At 28.5% G+C, this 19,382-nt stretch overlaps 1 protein-coding gene across 1 annotated transcript in view; it reads left to right on the top strand.

The window, feature by feature from the left end:
• Positions 1–14,057, top strand: part of LOC145829821 (cytoplasmic dynein 1 heavy chain 1-like) — a 52,741-nt gene extending 38,684 nt beyond the window's left edge. The window contains exons 64-85 of the mRNA XM_082937689.1: positions 665–824; positions 1,223–1,468; positions 1,749–1,957; positions 2,196–2,448; positions 2,740–3,012; positions 3,324–3,440; positions 3,759–3,919; positions 4,052–4,169; positions 4,478–4,582; positions 5,278–5,451; positions 5,593–5,721; positions 6,013–6,174; positions 6,472–6,686; positions 7,086–7,304; positions 7,623–7,798; positions 8,031–8,104; positions 8,442–8,596; positions 11,088–11,252; positions 11,326–11,428; positions 12,541–12,709; positions 13,016–13,146; positions 13,681–14,057. Of these exons, the coding sequence (XP_082793815.1) occupies positions 665–824; positions 1,223–1,468; positions 1,749–1,957; positions 2,196–2,448; positions 2,740–3,012; positions 3,324–3,440; positions 3,759–3,919; positions 4,052–4,169; positions 4,478–4,582; positions 5,278–5,451; positions 5,593–5,721; positions 6,013–6,174; positions 6,472–6,686; positions 7,086–7,304; positions 7,623–7,798; positions 8,031–8,104; positions 8,442–8,596; positions 11,088–11,252; positions 11,326–11,428; positions 12,541–12,709; positions 13,016–13,146; positions 13,681–13,803 (3,637 nt within the window). The 3' untranslated portion in view covers positions 13,804–14,057. The remainder of the gene's footprint in view (positions 1–664; positions 825–1,222; positions 1,469–1,748; positions 1,958–2,195; positions 2,449–2,739; positions 3,013–3,323; positions 3,441–3,758; positions 3,920–4,051; positions 4,170–4,477; positions 4,583–5,277; positions 5,452–5,592; positions 5,722–6,012; positions 6,175–6,471; positions 6,687–7,085; positions 7,305–7,622; positions 7,799–8,030; positions 8,105–8,441; positions 8,597–11,087; positions 11,253–11,325; positions 11,429–12,540; positions 12,710–13,015; positions 13,147–13,680) is intronic.
• The last annotated feature ends 5,325 nt before the right edge of the window (positions 14,058–19,382 follow it).

Here is a 19,382-nt window from a genome sequence, read left to right as displayed (position 1 = left end):
TTTAATTTAACTTCTTATTGTGTATCAATTTGACTTTTACCTTTATACCAGCGATTCTTAACCTGGGGTAAATTTTGCCCAATAGGTAACTTCTCATTTTTAGGGGGTAAATTAAATTTATTACAAGTTGCCTTATTAATTTATAAATTAGTACTTTACTGTTTTTTTTTAAGTTAAATAAACTGTTTAGAATTTACGATTTTTTATACTTGATTAGCTTAAAGTAAAAAAATACTTTTTTTTTCTCAAAGTTAAACACTATTTTGTATATTGGGGGTAAATTTGGTAATAATCTTCCAAAAAGAGGTAAAACATGAAAAAGGGTTAAGAACCTCTGCTGTAGACTAATAATTGAAGGTTTTTAGGGAGTTTCCGTAGTAAAAGTAGCTCATATCTTTCTAACACAACAACTACAAATTTGAATATAGTTAAACTTGATAAATAAAAGTGCAAAGTTTATGATAGAATTTTCATTGTAATATTCTATGATGTTTATGCGAAAGTTTTTTTATTGAAATGACTCTCTAGACCTAGTTATACAAAAAAAGTTAGTTTTAAGTTTTTGTTAATTACTCAAAAGTTTTAAATGTTCAAAAAAAAAATTAAACGTGTTCAACGGTACAAACCAATGATGAAAAATTCCGAATTTATTTTTTCCCAACAGGTATACAGATGAATATGCTGTGCTGATTAGCGATGTACAGGCAATCAAGCAGGAGTTGAACCTAGTTGATGGAAAAGTTAACAGGAGCATGAGTTTGTTAGAAAGTCTCAGTCAGGAAAAGGAAAGATGGGAAACCACAAGCGTCTCGTTCAAAACACAAGTTCGTTTCAATACTTTTGTTTAAAGTTTTGCTAAACTGTCATAGTACTTAATGTACTTATTCATTAATTAAACATTTGTATGCAATATATTTAAAATGAGAGTTATGTTAGTTTTATACATCTTACAACAACCTTGTTTAAATAATTAGTTTTAGAACTAATTCTTTTTTGCTCAATTATTTTTATTTCACCTCGTTAAAATTTGTTTTTATACTTTCAGATTTTTTTTAACAATCGTTTCAATGTAGAAAAATAAGTGCAGGTTTTCGTTTTTGAATTTTTTTTATTTATTCCTGAATTAAACTATACATGTAGAAATTGTAAAAAACTATTAACTTGTAGTAATCCTAAACAACTACCTCATTAGGTTTTTGCCAGCAAAGTGTTTTTATTTCAGATGTCAACGATACCTGGAGATTGCTTGTTATCCGCAGCCTTCATCACTTACGCGGGATACTTCGATCAGCAGATGAGAAAGTCGCTGTTTTATACGTGGCAACATCACTTGACGATGGCCGGTATCAACTTCAGAGGAGATCTGGCCAGAAGCGAGTACTTGAGTGCCGTCGATGAAAGATTGAAATGGCAACAGAATTCACTGCCTGTGGACGATCTGTGCGTTGAGAACGCCATCATGTTGAAGGTAAAATGTACATAAATAGTTATATTTAATTAAGTATATAGTATTTGGTAATTTAAAGAATAGCAGTAGTGTAAAATAGAAATTAAATTTTGATTATACACAGAAAGCTATTTTATGAATATGATTTGCTAAAAAATATTAAGTACATTCTTCAATTTTTTTTACAATATAAATTTTGCGTATATTTAAAGCCTGATTTTTTAGTTAAATTTTATAGGACTTGAAAAAAAATTAGTAAATAGTTTTAACAAAATATTGATAATAAACTCTTTTTCTGCAGAGATTCAACAGATACCCGCTGATAATAGACCCGTCGGGCCAGGCAACCGAGTTCATATTGAAGCAGTACGCAGTCAACAAGATACAGCAAACATCTTTCCTCGACGACGCCTTCAGAAAGAATCTGGAAAGCTCGTTGCGGTTCGGCAACCCGCTGCTGGTGCAAGACGTGGAAAGCTACGACCCGATCCTCAATCCAGTGCTTAATAGGTTCATGTGTTATAGTAGAATTAACATATAGAACAATATAACAATAGAACATAGTTGATTTCTATCTTTCTAGCACTAAACAATACCTTTTAAATTCTTTAAATTATGCTTCTATGTATTCAAAACCTATATTTTTGAACAGTTAGGTGTGTTATAATGTCATAAAATCTATTGAATTTATCAATGCTCACATATTTATAAACAATTGGTTCTAACTGTTGGTTTTACATAAAACTAGGGAACTGAGACGAACTGGCGGCCGAACCCTGATCACCATTGGCGACCAGGACATCGATCTTTCTCCAGTCTTCACAATTTTCCTGACAACAAGGGACCCAACAGCTGACTTCCCACCGGATCTGTGCAGCAGGGTGACTTTCGTCAATTTCACTGTCACTAGGGGCAGTCTTCAGTCGCAGTGCTTGAACGAAGCTTTGAAAGCTGAAAGGCCTGATGTGGACAAAAAACGCAGTGATCTTCTCAAACTGCAGGTAAACATTTTTGCTTTTTTCTTAATGATTTATTCTTTCCTTTTTGTATTAATTGAACTTACTTAAACAAAGTTACAAAAAATACATCGTTTAAAGAAAAATGTCGCAAAGGCTCCAAATTTATTAAAATTTTAAATAACACAATAATGTCATAAAACACTTTTTTTCTTTTTAGTTGTTGCTTAGTTTTAAAACAAAAAATTAAAGTCAAACCAATTGGTGAACTATTCTAGTCATCACCATTTCATATGACATTAACTGTACCATTTCAAACAACTTTTATCTATTCAGGGTGAGTACCAGCTGAGGTTGCGCGAGTTGGAAAAGGAACTTTTGGACAAATTGAACAATGTGCAGGGGCGCATCTTGGATGACGACAGCGTCATCACCGCCCTTGAAACTCTCAAGAAGGAAGCCGACCAAGTTCAGCAGAAGGTGCTAGAAACTGACGTCATAATGGGAGAAGTAACTTCGGTGTCCATGAAGTACGAGCCGCTAGCTAGAAGCTGCTCAGATATTTTCTTTACTTTAGAATCAATGTCTCAGCTTCATTTCCTTTACCAGGTACAATATTTTTTAGTTTCTTTGATCTGTTAGAACGTTATGGATTTTGTTCGGCTTAATAAATATTTTGCCTAGTGTTATTTGTTAATGGTTTTTATGATTATTTTTTAGGTTACTTATTTGATTAGTATTATAAAGCAGCTAAATATTTTGCTTTATAGATGTTCTACTATTCTTATTTTACGTTTACAGTTAAATAATTTTATATAATAGTTGTAATGTATTACTTTCTAATAAAAATAAATGTCATGTATTAAAAAGTTCATATAATACTACGAATTAAACTAAATATAATCAAAATTATATTTCAGTATTCACTTCGATTCTTCTTATCGGTTTATCACACTGTGTTGTATGAAAATCCGCAATTAAATACAGTGAGGGACTATGAACAAAGACTTCAAATCATTACGCAAGCACTTTTCAAGGTAAATGAACATAAAATATTACAATTGTTGTCTGCAAAGTACTTTTTATCATTAATCAAATATTCATCTTTTTTTACCACGTGGTTTTATTAATTTATATTAAAATAGTGGAAAAGTGTATGAGTAAAAATACAACAAATCTTGATTTATAGAGCAACTTATTTAATTTTTACTCCTTTTTAATTAAGAACAACTACAAAGCAATATATTCATCGCTGATCAAACTTTTCACATTACGCTTTAAAACTATAACACAGTTTCTTAGTAATTATATTTATATTGAAAACAATAAATATTTACTTAAATAAAACCTTGCAGGTGGTGTACAACAGAGTGGCGAGATCGCTTCTTCACCAGGATCGCATCACCTTCAGCATGCTGCTCAGCAGAATTTACCTGAGAGGCTTCAGTAAAAACGATGTCATGTTGCAAGTGTATGACTTCTTTTTGAAGGGACAAGAGCAAATTGTCGGACAAAAGTTAGATTTTATGCTTTGAATATAACAAACTTTAAATTCATCTAGTTTTTGTATTTTTAAATACTTTTGACCCAGCTGATTTGAATATTTTAACACCAACGAACTGAAAACGAACAATTAATATATTTACAGTAAGTCAGTGAGTGCAGATATACAGAAGCTGAGTGATTGTCTGTCTGAAGAACAAATGGAAAGATTGCAGCGTCTCTCTCAATTACCTGCATTTAAACAATTCCCACAAAAAATCAGTGTAAGTACATTTTAGTTTTCTTTGAACTAACTTTCATTAATCAGTAATTAGCTTAATATCTATATCAAATAATATTTTTTAAATAATTTAGATTTTTTATCCGAGTACTTCATTTATTTCTTAAGTACAAACTCAACAAATTACATGTATGTAATAATATTAGTTCATCATATTTAGTTATGCTATTACAAGTACCTACAATGTTGATAACTTTTGTTTTAATTTAGTCTCTAATTTAACTTTATTCTATTTAATTACTGGTTGAGTGCCTTCAAAGATATATTTTTACTTTTTAAATGTAATTGTAGGAATCTCGCGAAGAGTTTTCTCATTGGTTGAAATCGAGCTCGCCTGAAAGCCAAGTTGCAATGATTTGGACTTCTACTTATACTGATGAAAATGGGGCTCAAAAAGTTTGTATTTTTGCTTTTTATATAGTTAATAGTTCGCATCCTCGATAAGTTAGATGAAAATATAAGTTGTTTAATAGAGATTTTAAATTTTAAAGACAATTTGTTTATAGTTTAAAGAAACATGATTATGATAAAAAAATTTGTTACTATTAAATATAATGTAAAAAGATGAAATTATAGAAATAGTTGAAATAAGAAAACACTAATAATTATTTAGTATAAATTAACAAAATTGTACAGTTTTAACATGGTTAATCATAAGATAAAATTAATAGTTCTCGGAGCAAAATGTTAAATGTTTATATAAGATGGTGAACATCCCAGCACATACTTATAATATTATAACATTTGTTTTATTATTACAAGTATTTATTAGAATTTTTTTTAATAAGAAATCTATGTTTTGTTCTTGAACTTTATAACTTTCAACATTAAACAAAAGTAATAATCATTGGTAAAAAGATATAGTCTAGGTAAAAAGATAATTTAAAACAAAATATTTTATGATATTGGGTTTTAACTCTCTTTTAGGCTTATTTCACACAAAAAAAAGTTTTGCGCAAACAACTCATTCATACAAATAAATCTAAACAAATTATGTGTGGATATCAAGATTTCATATTCGCCTCAAGATTTTTAAGAGACTTTTAAATTAAATGATAAAACTTCATTTGCTTAGCTATTACTCTCCACAGGCGAAAGGAGATGCATCAACGGCCTTGGAGTCGCTGGTGATAACGCAATGTTTGAGAAGCGACCGGGTGAAAGCTGCTGCTGATTTGTATGTGAGATGCGTCATGGGTGATCAGTTCATGCACGACAGTGAACAGGAAATCGATCTCGCTAAAGTCGTTCAATCGGAAATTAAAGTGAGCTGTTTGTGCATGGATAAATTACTGGCATTTTATGTTGGATCTGTTTGGTTTACAGATACAAATAAGTATAACTTAGGCACATTTTTTCAGTAAAATCAATAGTTTATTTTAATTTATTAATAATAATATATGCAGTCAAATGAGCCGGTACTGATGTGTGCGCTACCTGGGTACGACGCGTCAACCAGAGTGGTTGATGTCGCAACTCAACTAAACGTCAAACTCACTTCTATTGCAATCGGTTCTTCTGAAGGCTTCGAGCTTGTTAGTTACCATTAGTTTGTTAGTAAAGTATCGGTTTAATACGATTTATAGATAATTTTAAAAATAAAATTATAGATCTGTTGCTTTATTATTTTTTGTAATAAAATTGTAGTTTTTTTAAACAGTAATAACTAGCATCAGAAGTGCTTATTTATTTAAACATGAAGTAGTTAAACTAGCAAAGTTATACAGTCAATCAACTATGTAATTATAATCTATTATCACCTAATATTAAAAAAATGAACTGTTTCTGCAAAGTTAAAGTTATATTTAACACTTTCATAATTTCAGGCGGAAAAGTCGATAAATTCTGCTGCCAAGTCCGGAGTCTGGGTAATGCTGAAAAACGTTCATTTAGCTCCTAGTTGGCTCGTGCAGCTCGAAAAGAAACTGCACACTCTCACACCCCATGCCAACTTCAGACTCTTCCTAACCATGGAAGTCAACCCCAAGGTAACTTTGATACTTCATTAAAATTTCAATGTTTAGCTTTCAATTCAAATAACTTGATGATTAAACAATGAACTTTTCAGAAGTTTTTTATACTAAAATTTGTTTATGTTTGAACTTAATATTATATTTTATACACATCTGTTTGAATTAATTGTAATAAGGTTCAGTTGTTATTTTTTCACTTCGAAGTTTCGTTCATTATGATTTGTTATGCAGTGTTCAATTATGAAAAAAAAACTTTTTTGGACCAAAAAGTACCAACTTAAAATCCAAAAATATTTTTTCATATTTGTCCAGGTACCAGTGAACCTGCTAAGAGCGGGAAGAGTGTTCGTTTTCGAACCTCCACCAGGAGTGAAGGCCAACTTGCTGGCCACGTTCAATAGAGTGGCAACGCCGTCCAGAGTGCAGAAGGCACCGACTGAGAGGGCGAGATTGTATTTCCTCCTTGCCTGGTTCAACGCTGTAGTTCAGGAAAGACTGAGATATGCGCCATTAGGATGGAGCAAAAGGTTTGTTATGTTTTCGAAATATGTTTTGAATCATTTTGATTTCTCTGCGTCCACTATGCTATAAATTGTTTAAGACGTTTTTGGTTAACAATTTCCACAGATACTACTCAACAAAACTTAACAAAGCTTAATTTTTAGTTTGTATAGATGCATCTAACTAGTTTTGAAGAGATGTATTAAGTTACTCATTTACCAAGATCAGAATTTCTGATCAATGATTCTTCAAGATAATTGCACGGTGTTCACTTTCAGATAACTTTACTTTAAAATAAATACTTAAATAAATGAAATTTCTAAAATATTGAATTTAATTAGCTTACATAAACGTGTTTCAATCACAATAAGTTCTTTACCTCTAACTTATCATAAAGACAAAGTGACCACAAAATTTTTAAACAGATACGAGTTCAACGATTCCGACTTGAGATGCGCGTGTGACACGATAGACACGTGGGTTGACCAAGCTGGCAAAGGCAGAGACAACATACCACCTGAAAAAATGCCGTGGAACGCTATTAGGACTCTCATATCTCAAGCCGTGTACGGAGGAAGGATCGATAATGAGTTTGATCAGAGATTGTTGAACACTTATCTCGAAAGAATGTTTACTGTTGCCAGGTAATTATGTTGGTTATCTAAAAAATTTATCATCCCTATATTGCTTATTTATATTGTTTTAAAACACATAATTTTATTTGACTTGCAGTAAAAGCAGTGACATAGCAATATTAAGTAACATGTATCTTTTTATTTACTCTAGTGAAAGTTTATAAGTACGTGAATATAAATTAATTACGTCTATTTATTTTATTTTCTAACTAGGATAAACATTTCTCTTATAACTTCTTTTGTCTTAGTTTGAAGCTTATTATTTTTCATAGTACTAAGGTACTCTGCACCATCATACACCGAAAATGTAGTAAATATATTTTACAGTTTCGAAGATGAGTTTGCGCTTGTTCGCAACTTCGAGGGTGATCAGATAACGATGCCTGAACAGGCGACGCATCAGCAAGATTTCGTTGATTGGGTTGAAAGGTTGCCTGACAAGCAGACCCCTGCGTGGTTAGGTCTCCCTAACAACGCCGAAAAACTGATACTGACTACGCAAGGTCTTGACTTTTATTTATTTATAAGCTATTTTAATTTAGTTTAAATCTGTACAGGGGTGCGTCTGTTAGCTTCATTATTTTAGTTTTAGTCTGTTTAGTACTAAATTATTTCATTAAAATCAAGTAAAAAAAAAGTTTCATAGACACCTAACTAAGCAATAGAATACTTTCCTTAAAAAATTTGAGTTGATAACAGTTTATCAGGCACATTTTCTATATTTTATATATATAGGAATGGATCTAACAAGGAACTTGTTAAGAACTCAGTTATTTGACGAAGATGATGATACCAGTAGTTATGAAGATGTTAGTTATATTTTTACTCCTGTTGTAGCTTTAAATAACTTATAAAAATTGGGCTGTTCCAAAACATATTTCTTTAAACACAATTTAATAAATAGTTTTGTGTTTTTTGGTTATTTAAAGTTACTCTTAATAAATGTAAGGCTTTTTATTTTTATATATTAGTTTACATGTAGGCTTATTTTTAAGTTTTCTAAAATATGAATAAAATTAAAATACAAAGAGACACTGCATTTTTTACGAATTTATACTTTTATTGAAGTCTGTTTTCGTTTTATATTAAAATGCAAATAAACTTCTGTACTAGTCGCTTTTTAAAAGAGTTTAATAAACCATTCAGATTTCTCGAAACGACCAAACGGACCAATCAGGACAGAGGCCTCTGTGGATGCGAAACATGCTGACATCAGCCACTCATTGGAAGTCCCTCCTGCACAAGACAAGGCTTCAGAACCTTGTCAGAACTGCTACTAACATAAAAGATCCTCTTTTCAGGTTTGATATCTTAAATAGTGAATTGCAGTGCTTCTGAACCTTTTTCTAGTGGCGGAACCCTTTTCCAAAGTTCAACTTTTCCGCGGAACCCCTAATTTAATTTTACATAAAATGTTTAATATAATATTTCCAGCAAAACTAATATAATTTCAGTGAAAAACGATTTTTTAACAAAACTATATTATTGTTAGAAATCATTTGTAATAGTATTAAGTCGAGTCAAACTTAAAGTGCGCCAGAGGCATTAGGTATTTTATGATTCTATTATAGATAAACGAAAACAAATATGGTTAATCGCAACGTCATAAAAAACTTTCCTTGCATAATAAAAACAAAATGAGAGCTACAAAAAATAACGAAATGAAGATGAACCTAATCAAATTCACAGATTACGTTAATAAACGGGTAAGATGCTTAACGAAAAATAGATAAAAAGCATTTAGTGCGAAACTTTGACTTGTCTCTCAGCAACAAGTATGCCAATGCGCGGCTGGATTTTGAATAGACTGAGACGGAGACAGGCAGAAAAGGTTGGAGTCAGCATACAGTTCCTTTGCTTCATTTTAATGTTTGTTACATGCGAAAAGCCGGACTTGCAAAGATAAGTGGTGGTGAATGGTAATAGAAACTTTACTGCACGCTTTGCTAAGACGGGGTACTCTGAAATTGCACATATCCAAAATTCTAAAAGCTCCTTACCTTTGAAACTAAATTTTAAATTGCTATCTTTAGATAGTTGCAGCAATTCGTTTTCTGCATCTGTAGGAAGATTAACTTCTTCTGAAGCAATATCACACATAAAAGGATTCAAAATCCATAAATTTCCGATGCGAACATCTTCAGGAAAATAATGTTGAAACTTTATAGACAAAAGATCAAGGTGGTTGTATATTTCGTCAGAGAAGTTGAATTCTATGCATTTTTCATGAGCCTCATCAAACCGGTGAAACATCGCAAAATTACTATTGCTAACCTTTTTCTTCCAAAAGTTAATTCTATTTTTTAACGCCTCAATCTTGTCTGTCATGAAAAAAATTGAATTTTGTTTCCCTTGCATGCTTAAGTTCAAAGCGTTCAATTTTTCAAAATATCGGTGAGATAAGCCAGCCTGGCCAAAAAAACATCACCTTCAAAGAACTTTACTAATTTTAAGCCTTCATCTTTGAGAAAGGTGAACACCTGTTTCTATAATTCAACGAGACGAATTAGTGTCCGCCCCTTCGACAGCCAGCAAACTTCGTTGTGATAAAGAAGTCGCAGATAGTCAGCATCTCACATAGGTATTTGAAACATCTGGCCTTTGTGTCACTTTTCTTTATAAAATTAACAGTTTTAATCGATGCTGAGTGAACTTCTTGTAAACAAGAAGGAAGATATTTTGTTGCCAGATTTTCTCTATGTAAAAAACAATGCATTTATTTAGCTTCAATTGCTTTATCCTTCATTTTCCTCACTACACCATTTTTGGACTCAGTCATAGACGCTGCACCGTCAGTACAAATGCCGACACATTTATTCCACTCTAAACCCTTGCTGATGAAATAATTTTCGACACATTTCATTGTTTTTGTATGTAGTTCTCCACAAAATAGTATATCTTTGTAGAATCCTTCCTGCCCACAATATCTAACAAAATGAGTAACAAGGCTTTGCCGCTACGTTAGTGGACAGTTGAAGTTTTATGATTTATGTTTTTTTTTTTTTTCAAATTTATTTTTTAAATTTCGAAAGGCTTCGCGGAACCCCTGAGAAACGTCGCGGAACCCTAGGGTTCCGCGGAACCCCATTTCAGAAGCACTGGTGTATTGTATATATGTTCGTTAAGGTTAAGCTGGAAAAATTTGTATTTGTATATCTCTAACAACGAAATAACTTGTTTGTTTTTCGATTTTATTACAAATATATTTTCCTTTAATAGTTCTCTATAGTTTAATTATTTCTTAAAAAGCCTTCTTTTTTCGTGTTAACCGACTATTTAAAAGTTAGTTACTCTACTACATATACAACGTTTTAATCTAGATTGTTTTAAAACTCTTCCATTTTAAATGACTACATTAAAATACTTTATACTATCAGGCGCAATAAATTATGTTCTTTAAGTTTTTAACCTTAAGATGTTACCAGTTTTACAGACTATAAATATTCTTAACAAAATTGAACTCCACGTGTTGGGTATAGAAATGTAACACTTTAGTTTGTGTTAGTTTTAAAGTTTTATAAAAATTAGCTCCTAAAAGTATAAGATTATTATAATTAGTAAATTTTTTTAAACTAAATAATTGACTATAGTATTTTATAAAATTCAATTTATACTTTTAAATATATTTTACTTACGTAATAAAATGTTATAAAGATAAACTGCATTGTTTTTAAGTGTAAAGTAGTATACTTTTATAATAAGCTTATGATTTTTTTTACTAAATATAATTTTATTTAGTTAATGTTTTATAACAATGATGAATTTAACACAATGCTCTGTTTGAATTTGCAGATTCTTCGAACGAGAAGTGAAGTTGGGAGTGAAGTTGCTAAAGAACGTTCAGAAGGACTTGCAGGAAGTGGTGGAAGTTTGTGAGGGCAACAAGAAACAAACGAATCACCACAGAAGTTTGCTGAACACCTTGGGAAAATCGCTCATTCCTAAACAGTGGAACAAGTTGGTAACTTTGATAATTTTCTATTTACTTAGACCTTTTCAAATACGTTGTACTGATTTAAATCCATTTTAGATACAAAGTACCAGATGGTTGGAGCGTTATTCAATGGATCGGTGATTTCAGTGAAAGAATAACTCAGTTGAACAATGTTGTTACCAATTGCAATAATCTCAAGGTAATACGCCTTTAATTATACTGAAATATTTGTTTTTATTGTTAATATTTAAGCTTTTGCTAGTTTTATTGTACTCTGAAGTAAATTTTGTTATTTTTGATGAACTTTGCTTTTGAAATAGCGAATATGTTAGTGGAGTCTCGGTATTTAAATGCTCTGCTGTGATATTTGACAATTTTATTTTTAAATTTGGGAAAAGTTTTAATTTCTTATCTGGTTAATTTCGTATAATTATATAAGTTTGCTGCACTCGACTTATTGATAGTTATTTTAAATATTTTTTTTTTCCTAAACATTGTTTAATGATTAAAATAAAGCTACAGTTTTGTGAATAAAACTAAATTGTTTTTTTTAAGCACTTAGTTCAACATATTAATTTTAATTAAAACCACACAAATTCTGCAAAGAAAACAACTTAAAAAGCATTTAGCATTATCTTTTTTACTGTAGAATTGTTTCCCAAAACCTAACTTGCACACATGAGAAATAATTGTGTTATAGTATATCAAATAGTCCTTTAAGTAATCAATTTTTTAAACTTAATATTTTACAAGTTTAAAGTTTCAGATACAAAAATTGCTTAGCTAAACTTAGTTCACAAAACATTACATACTTTTTGAAAATATTGTTTTAAAACTGTTTATAAGCTAGTTAATATTTAAGATTAGGATTTTAAGAAGAATTTTATTGATATAAGATATTGTAATTAAATTATTCTAAATACATAGTGTTTGTCTGTTTGTTTCTATATTTAAGCTTAAGTATTTACTTCGATGATTTTAAATTTGATTACTTATCATGTTTTGTGTTTCTGTAATTGTTTTAAAAGCCTATCACTTTTTAATTTAAAGTATAAATTTTTTTGTTCGTATATTTATTTATCTAGAATTAATGTATTATGCAATTATATACCGCATAGATTTATCTTTTTCTATAAAAATCTCAACTGGCATTATTTTAGTAGTAAACAAAATTATCAAAATTTAAAATACTTACACCTATTGTGTTTTACGTAGGTGTTCTGCCACAGTAGATGAAACTATTTTTTCAGATTCTAAAAATAATTGCTTTTGTAAGCTCAATCTAATTACAAAAAAAAATATTTCAAACAGAACTTACACGTATGGTTGGGTGGATTGTTCATACCAGAAGCTTACATCACTGCAACAAGACAGTATGTAGCTCAATCTAACAACAGATCGCTTGAAGAACTTGTATTGAGAGTGAAAGTAACCGGCGACTCCGGTGACAAACTTGACAAGCACACATTTGCTATAACTGGTTGGTTTTTTCTTTTTATGAAATAAAATCCCTTTATTTTCTATACAAAATTGTACGTTGTACATAGAGCCTTTTATTTAGTTTTTTTGTAATATCAACTGCTTTGTTAATAAAGTAGTATTATATTACTCACAAATTTGGAGTGCAAATTTTTTTTAAGTAAAGAAAAAGTGCCCGTTAATTTTGTTTTGCGAATAATTATTAACGCGTTGAAAGTTTTGCTTGGCCACTACTTAGAAATAAACAGATTTACAATAAAAAAGAAACTCTTTATTTACCTTTAAAATTACCAATCAATTACAACAGGATTACTATTGCAAGGAGCAAATTGTAATAACAACAGATTGTCTCTGTCCCCTACTATTTCGACAAAATTACCAACTACTATGCTATCATGGGTGCCTAAAACTGATATGAATTCACAAGACAAAAACGAGGTACATGTACTGGATTACTCTAAATTGTTGTATCAATAAAGTACAAATGTATACTTTTTGAAGATTCTACTATTATAAGTAAATGGTATTTTAAACAAGCTAATGAACAACTTATTTTGTTAAAGAATAAGCTAAGTATTGAAAAGAAAAAGATTTTGAGTAGCTCCTAGTTAAACTATAAAGTTTTATAAAAGCTGAGTTTGTTTATATAAAGTATGATTAATTTAAAATTATAATTTTTTTTTTTCATCAAGCATATAATCAAATGTTTTTTTTTTCTCATATTAAAGCATACTGTTAATTTTTGTGACTAGTATTAATATTGAATATGGCTAAATATCAGTTTTTATTAAATTATCAGTATAAATATTTTAAAATCATATATATGTCCACTTATACACATTTTTTTCTCAATCTGCATCCATATTTATATATAAAGAATGTGTAAAAACGCTCTGAAAATAATCTTACATAAATTAACGTAAGCATTCAGAATAGTTTAATGAAAGTTAATTATTGTGTAATTTTTTTCAGGTTGTACTACCAGTATATAGAAATGGTATGAGAAGTGACTTACTATTTACACTGAGCTTCGGTGTGAACGGTGAAGAAAGCTCGTTTTACGAGAGAGGTGTAGCTCTATTGGCTGCAGAGTAAGGCTTACTATTAGAAGGATATTTTGCATGGATGTTTTATATTTTATTAGTTTATTATCAAGCTAATATATTTGAAGTTTGTCGTATTTAGTTGGTCTATCACATTCTTTATTGGATTAATTTTAAACGTGAAATAATTCAGTTGAAGTCTTGATCTATGTCAATTTAGGTTTCGCTTATATGCTTATGTTTCCTACAACTATTTGTTTTTTGTATATAAATAATTTCTTATTAGTTGTAAATAAACTATTATAAACTAAACTACCTATAATGTGCAACTTAACTGATGTAATTAAAATTAAGTTATAATATATTAACAGTTTTACTAAATAAATCTTATTATTAGGTATGTCACTTTATCGAGTGTACTTTTTAGATAATTTGTCCTTTAACCTGAAAATGAGCTGTCTATATAATAATAAACTAGTTAAGTTTTTGAAAAACTAATATTTAATTAATTCTTAGGTTTATACAGTATTTTTTTAAATAAATCAATACCATTTTTAAACTAGAATTGTACATTTGATTTAGGTATTAACAAGTTAAGCTTACTTATAACTTGAAAAAATGTATTATTAAAAAACAGAATCGAGTTCTTAGATTTTATGAAATGTAAAAATATTAATTTTTCTATATTTTAATTACCAGTAAACCTTAAAGATTGCGGACTCGTTTTATAGATATCAATTTGCATCTAAAACGGGTTTGGGTAAGTAAAAAATCGTATATCTACTTATATATTTATAGTTGATGGGTTGAGTTCTCTGTTACGTGGTTACAATTAACTTTAAGGATTGTATAAATTCAAATTAAAATAAAGGTTTGTTAAATACGATCATAGAAAACACCGGCAAAAGTCTAACAGAGCCTAAGCGTGGACTTTCGTATTCCTAGTGAGACAAGCTGACTGACTGTCAAGTTTCAATAAAAACGAATCCGGGGTTTCAGTCGACTTATAATATTTTATCATTACTTACGCAACTGTTAAACTTGTAAAATATTGAAGCTAAATTACAAAAATAGTTTATTAAAGATTCTACCAAAGTTATTGTTAAACTTTTAGTAAAACAAAGCATTGTAATAGTTCTAATAAGTACTTATTCGTTTCAATATTAATATTCTTTTCATCAAATAACTGCTAACTAAAATAAATAGTTAGGCGGCGATAAAACATTAAATGGGTAATTAAGTAGCAAAAGCTCGATATCTAAAAAAAGAAGCAATTATTTCAAACTCTGCCAAAAAGACGATTATGAAAGTGGTTTTGGGAAGCCCTGATTAATGGATTTTAACAAAATTTTAGTATAAAACTAAGTTTGAAAATTCTAAACATTTTAATTTGCAGAAAGGTTTTACTTATATATAGTTTTATTGTAGTAGATATGTTTTATAATTAGTATTTAAATGTTCTGCTTTTTCTATAGCCTTTATATTTAATTATAGGTGAAAATAATGTTCATAAAATGTGTAGGTGTCAAAAATGCACGATGGGTCACTTTTGTATGAAGACTCTTTTTCACGAAAAAACTTTTGCACAAGTTAAAACTTTTTTTTATTGTTACCCCTAAAACTTGGCTGGTAACTTTCTTTTTCTTCACATTTTTATTTATTATCACTGTTAAATCTTGCACTTAATCGGTAATTTTTTTTTATTCTCGTGCATATTTTACCAATCCTCCAAACAAGCTGTTAGCATAATTGTGTTAAATCATTACGCATAAAACATTTACTGGATACATTTTTTAAAATTAATTTGCACATGAATAAAACTTTTAGTTAAAGTTTTTTTTTAATCATTAAAAGAAACTTTTTTTATTTGAAAGTGAGTTATTTTGTTTTATAAAGGTTTATTTTAAAACTAATAACAACAACATTATTAGGTTAAAAGTTTTTATTGAGTTTTATTTTTATGTACTCTTAATTACTTTTAAGACTTATATTCAATTTATTTAGTATTTAAGTAATACTTTTCAAAATCACTCAAAAGTTTTTTGTTTTGTAAACAAGAAATTAGTAAAAATTAAAAAAAGACAAAATTACGTGAAAAGTTTCGATAGTTTGTTAAAAAACAGCATTGATTTAAGATATATATTATAAAAAATTCCAAAAGTGTGTGCACACCAGATTATTTAGAACAAGTAATGTAATAGAAAAACTAATATTACTCATAACTCTGTTTTTTTTTTTTTGACACAACTCATTAAAAACTTGTTTTTTTAACTTACCTTAAAATGAAATAAGAAAACTAATCAAAATTTTTTAAATAGTTTGTGTTACTCTGATTTTTTCTTCATAGCAAATAAGTTTCTCTTCACTTTTTTAGAAGTATCAAGTTAAAAGGGTAGGTTTCAAATATGCACGAAGGATCAACTATGCATGAAGACATTTTTGCACGGGTTGAATTTTTTTTCTCTATCATTGTTATCCCTAACCCTTACCCTTGGTCAGTAACTTTTTTTCTTCGTATTTTTATTTATTAACTTTTTTATTTTATATTTTTTAACTATCACTGTTACCTCTTACCCTTGGTCGGTAAAATTGTTTTCTTGTTGTTTTTTATCAATTTATTTTAGTTTTTATGTTTATTATTTTTTACTATGACTGTTACCCCTAACCCTTACTCTTGATCGTTTTTTTTTAACTTTTGTGCAAAAATGACCTTTCGTGCAAACGTGTCTTCGTGCAAAAATGACCCTTCGTGTATATTTTACCCATCGTGCAAAAAAGTCTTCGTGCATAATTTACCCGTCCCAAATTAAAGTCAAAATTAATTTCTAAAATTGTTTTTAGTGTACTATAACTATAAACTTACATTTAATAAACAAAATTACATTTTTTTTACTTAATAGTATTTTTTTATTAGTTTTAAACATTTAGTCATTATTAACTTTTACCTCACTAAATTAAACTGCTTTTGTTGAACAAAGTTCTAAGAGTTTCACCGGTCGTTTTTTATTTAAATAAAACTATACCAGAAAATTTCTAATGACTTTCACTACCAGATTACTTAATTAGCATTTAATATACTAAACATAGTATTGTGTTAAGTACAACAGATAATTTTAAATCTAATGTTTACTACTTTTAAGCACTGACTTTTTGTAAAATTTTATAACTTTTTTTACAAAATAGGTTTTGTATAAATTAACTTAAACAATTTGATTGTACTTACCGTAGTTTTTAGAATTTAAACAGTAAAATTTATCTAGTAGCCTGGTTTTCATACTAGATATGTAAAGTTAAGTCAACAAGATTCTAAAAAAAATTTTTAAAGCATCAAATACTATAAACACTAACATCTGACAAAGTTCGTGTTAATAAATATACGTTTTATTGTAAGATTTTTTTTTTCGGTGTTCAAAATTCTTACTTGTGTTTTGGTAATTAACCTATAAATGAGATCCTTTAAACATATTTTTCAATTTCCATTTCTTTATCATGTTCAATTAACTGCTACCTCTGTGATATCTGTTTTTTAATCCTTTACTTAAGGGTTTAACATTCATTGAGTTTACAACAACTATCCTAGCTAATAAAAATACATGGTGTTTAGCTCTAATCAATAAATTTATTTTCGAACAAACGTTATACATATTTCTTTTAATAGTTTATAATAAACCCGATACAAACCATTTTAAATTCTATATTACTCATGGTAAACATAAAAACAAGCAAAAATAGTTGAAGTACTTTTATTTATAGTATTTTCTAGTTATAATTAAACATCATTTTAAATACACCCCAACTAATACCAGCACCGTTTAATATAAAAACTAAAAATTATTCTTTGTTTGTATTTTTTTTAACAGCAACAATGAAGATTCTATTTGTATTAAAGTTTTCATGTTTTTTCATGTATAAACTGACAATTTTCGTAAAAAATTTTCGTAAAAAATTGTAGTTCATTTTTTATTTGTTTATTGTTAAATAGAAAATTTTGTTGATAAAGTGCAATAAAAACAGAAAATTTTGTTATTTTTACAAGAGTCGTGTACAGTAACCTCTCGCATCTTTACGCACGCGTGACGTTACGCACTCTCGTTTAGTTACGCATTTTAGAATTATAAAAGATTTAAAATATAAAAATTTTAATTTTAATTCGTCAAAGTTCTCATGGCATGAAATTTAATTCCTACTCAAAAATCCGTTAATTTATCTTTTATGCAATGCAAGACAAGTTTATCCTAATGTGGGAAAAGGTCAAATTAAAAAAAATTGTAGTGACACAAATAGTTTTATTAAACATTTTTCTTATATTTTATATATTTTTTGTTCAAAAGAAGAAATCCATTACAGCACCAAATACATATTTCTGTAAAAGGCTATAGAAAAAAAACAATATAGACACCACACCATTTCTAAATTGTAAACAAATGCTTAACTATAAATTAAATTTTCTAAGTAGAATAGAATATAAATGCTAAGTATCATATAAGTCATATATAACTAAAGACAAAGATAAAATCTACTTATTTTAAAAATTATTAAAACTTTCTACAAGTATTATTGTTTTTTATAATTTTGAATCCTTTTTTTTATATATATGTATAGTTTAATATTTAGTTTTCATACTTATAAATTAATTAAACAAATTGTTAAAAGTAAGAAAGTACCCACTACCCAGTTTGTTTTTAACTAGAAGCAATATCAAAAAAATCAGCCATTATAGAAAGTATATTTGGTACCTCTCGTATCTTTACGATCTCTCGTATCTTTACGCATATTTTCTTGGGACACAATGTGCGTAAATAAGCGAGAGGTTACTGTATATACAAATTATATAAAAAGACTTTTTTTTAGTTTGTTTACCGATAGAAGACTACTTGATAAGAAGATCGAAAGATAAAATCTTTAAACAAAACCTCTTCATAATTGCTTAACAATAAAACTGATTACTTGGTATGGTATTTAAAATTTTAATTCTGTTTTAACCTACTTAATTTTAAAAAATTATCCTAAAAGAAAAGATGAGAAATGACAAAGTTTTTTTTAATCAAATTTAGTATGTATAAATTTAATTAACATACGATACTTTCTACTTTTTTAAATCACGAAATTAATTGTTTAGTGTTTAAATTTTGAATATTTAACCATTTAAGTCAAAAATCTAAGCACACTAAGGTACTTACTAGGAAAGTATTTTATTATTCTATAAAGTTTTTCAGTTATTATAACTAGCATCTAAGTACGTTTCTAAGTAAAAATTAAATACACAGTTAAGCTTTTAATATAAAATTTTACGATTTTTTAGTATTTGTATTAACGTTTATGACAGCCCAAATATTTTCAGTTAGTTTGTGAAGCACGTATATCCAAGTATTTACTTACCAAGTTATGGAATACCACTATATGTCGCATTATTTATTAATTAAGAACTGTTTGAGTTTAATTCTTAAGATGTGCTCTACATTTTTTTATTTGTTACCAATTTTTAAATTTCAAAAGAATGCCGAAATAAATATAAGATCTTTATTAGAACTTAATTAAACGTTATAGTAATTTTTTAAACAAAGAATTAATTAAACCAGGTGTCACGTACAATTAAATTATACAAATTAAAAACTATGATTAAATATTCTT

The sequence above is a fragment of the Thalia democratica genome, chromosome 2 (assembly GCF_965202585.1).
Source record: "Thalia democratica chromosome 2, ktThaDemo2.hap1.1, whole genome shotgun sequence".
NCBI lineage: Eukaryota > Metazoa > Chordata > Thaliacea > Salpida > Salpidae > Thalia > Thalia democratica.
This window is presented reverse-complemented; position numbering and strand designations above follow the sequence as displayed.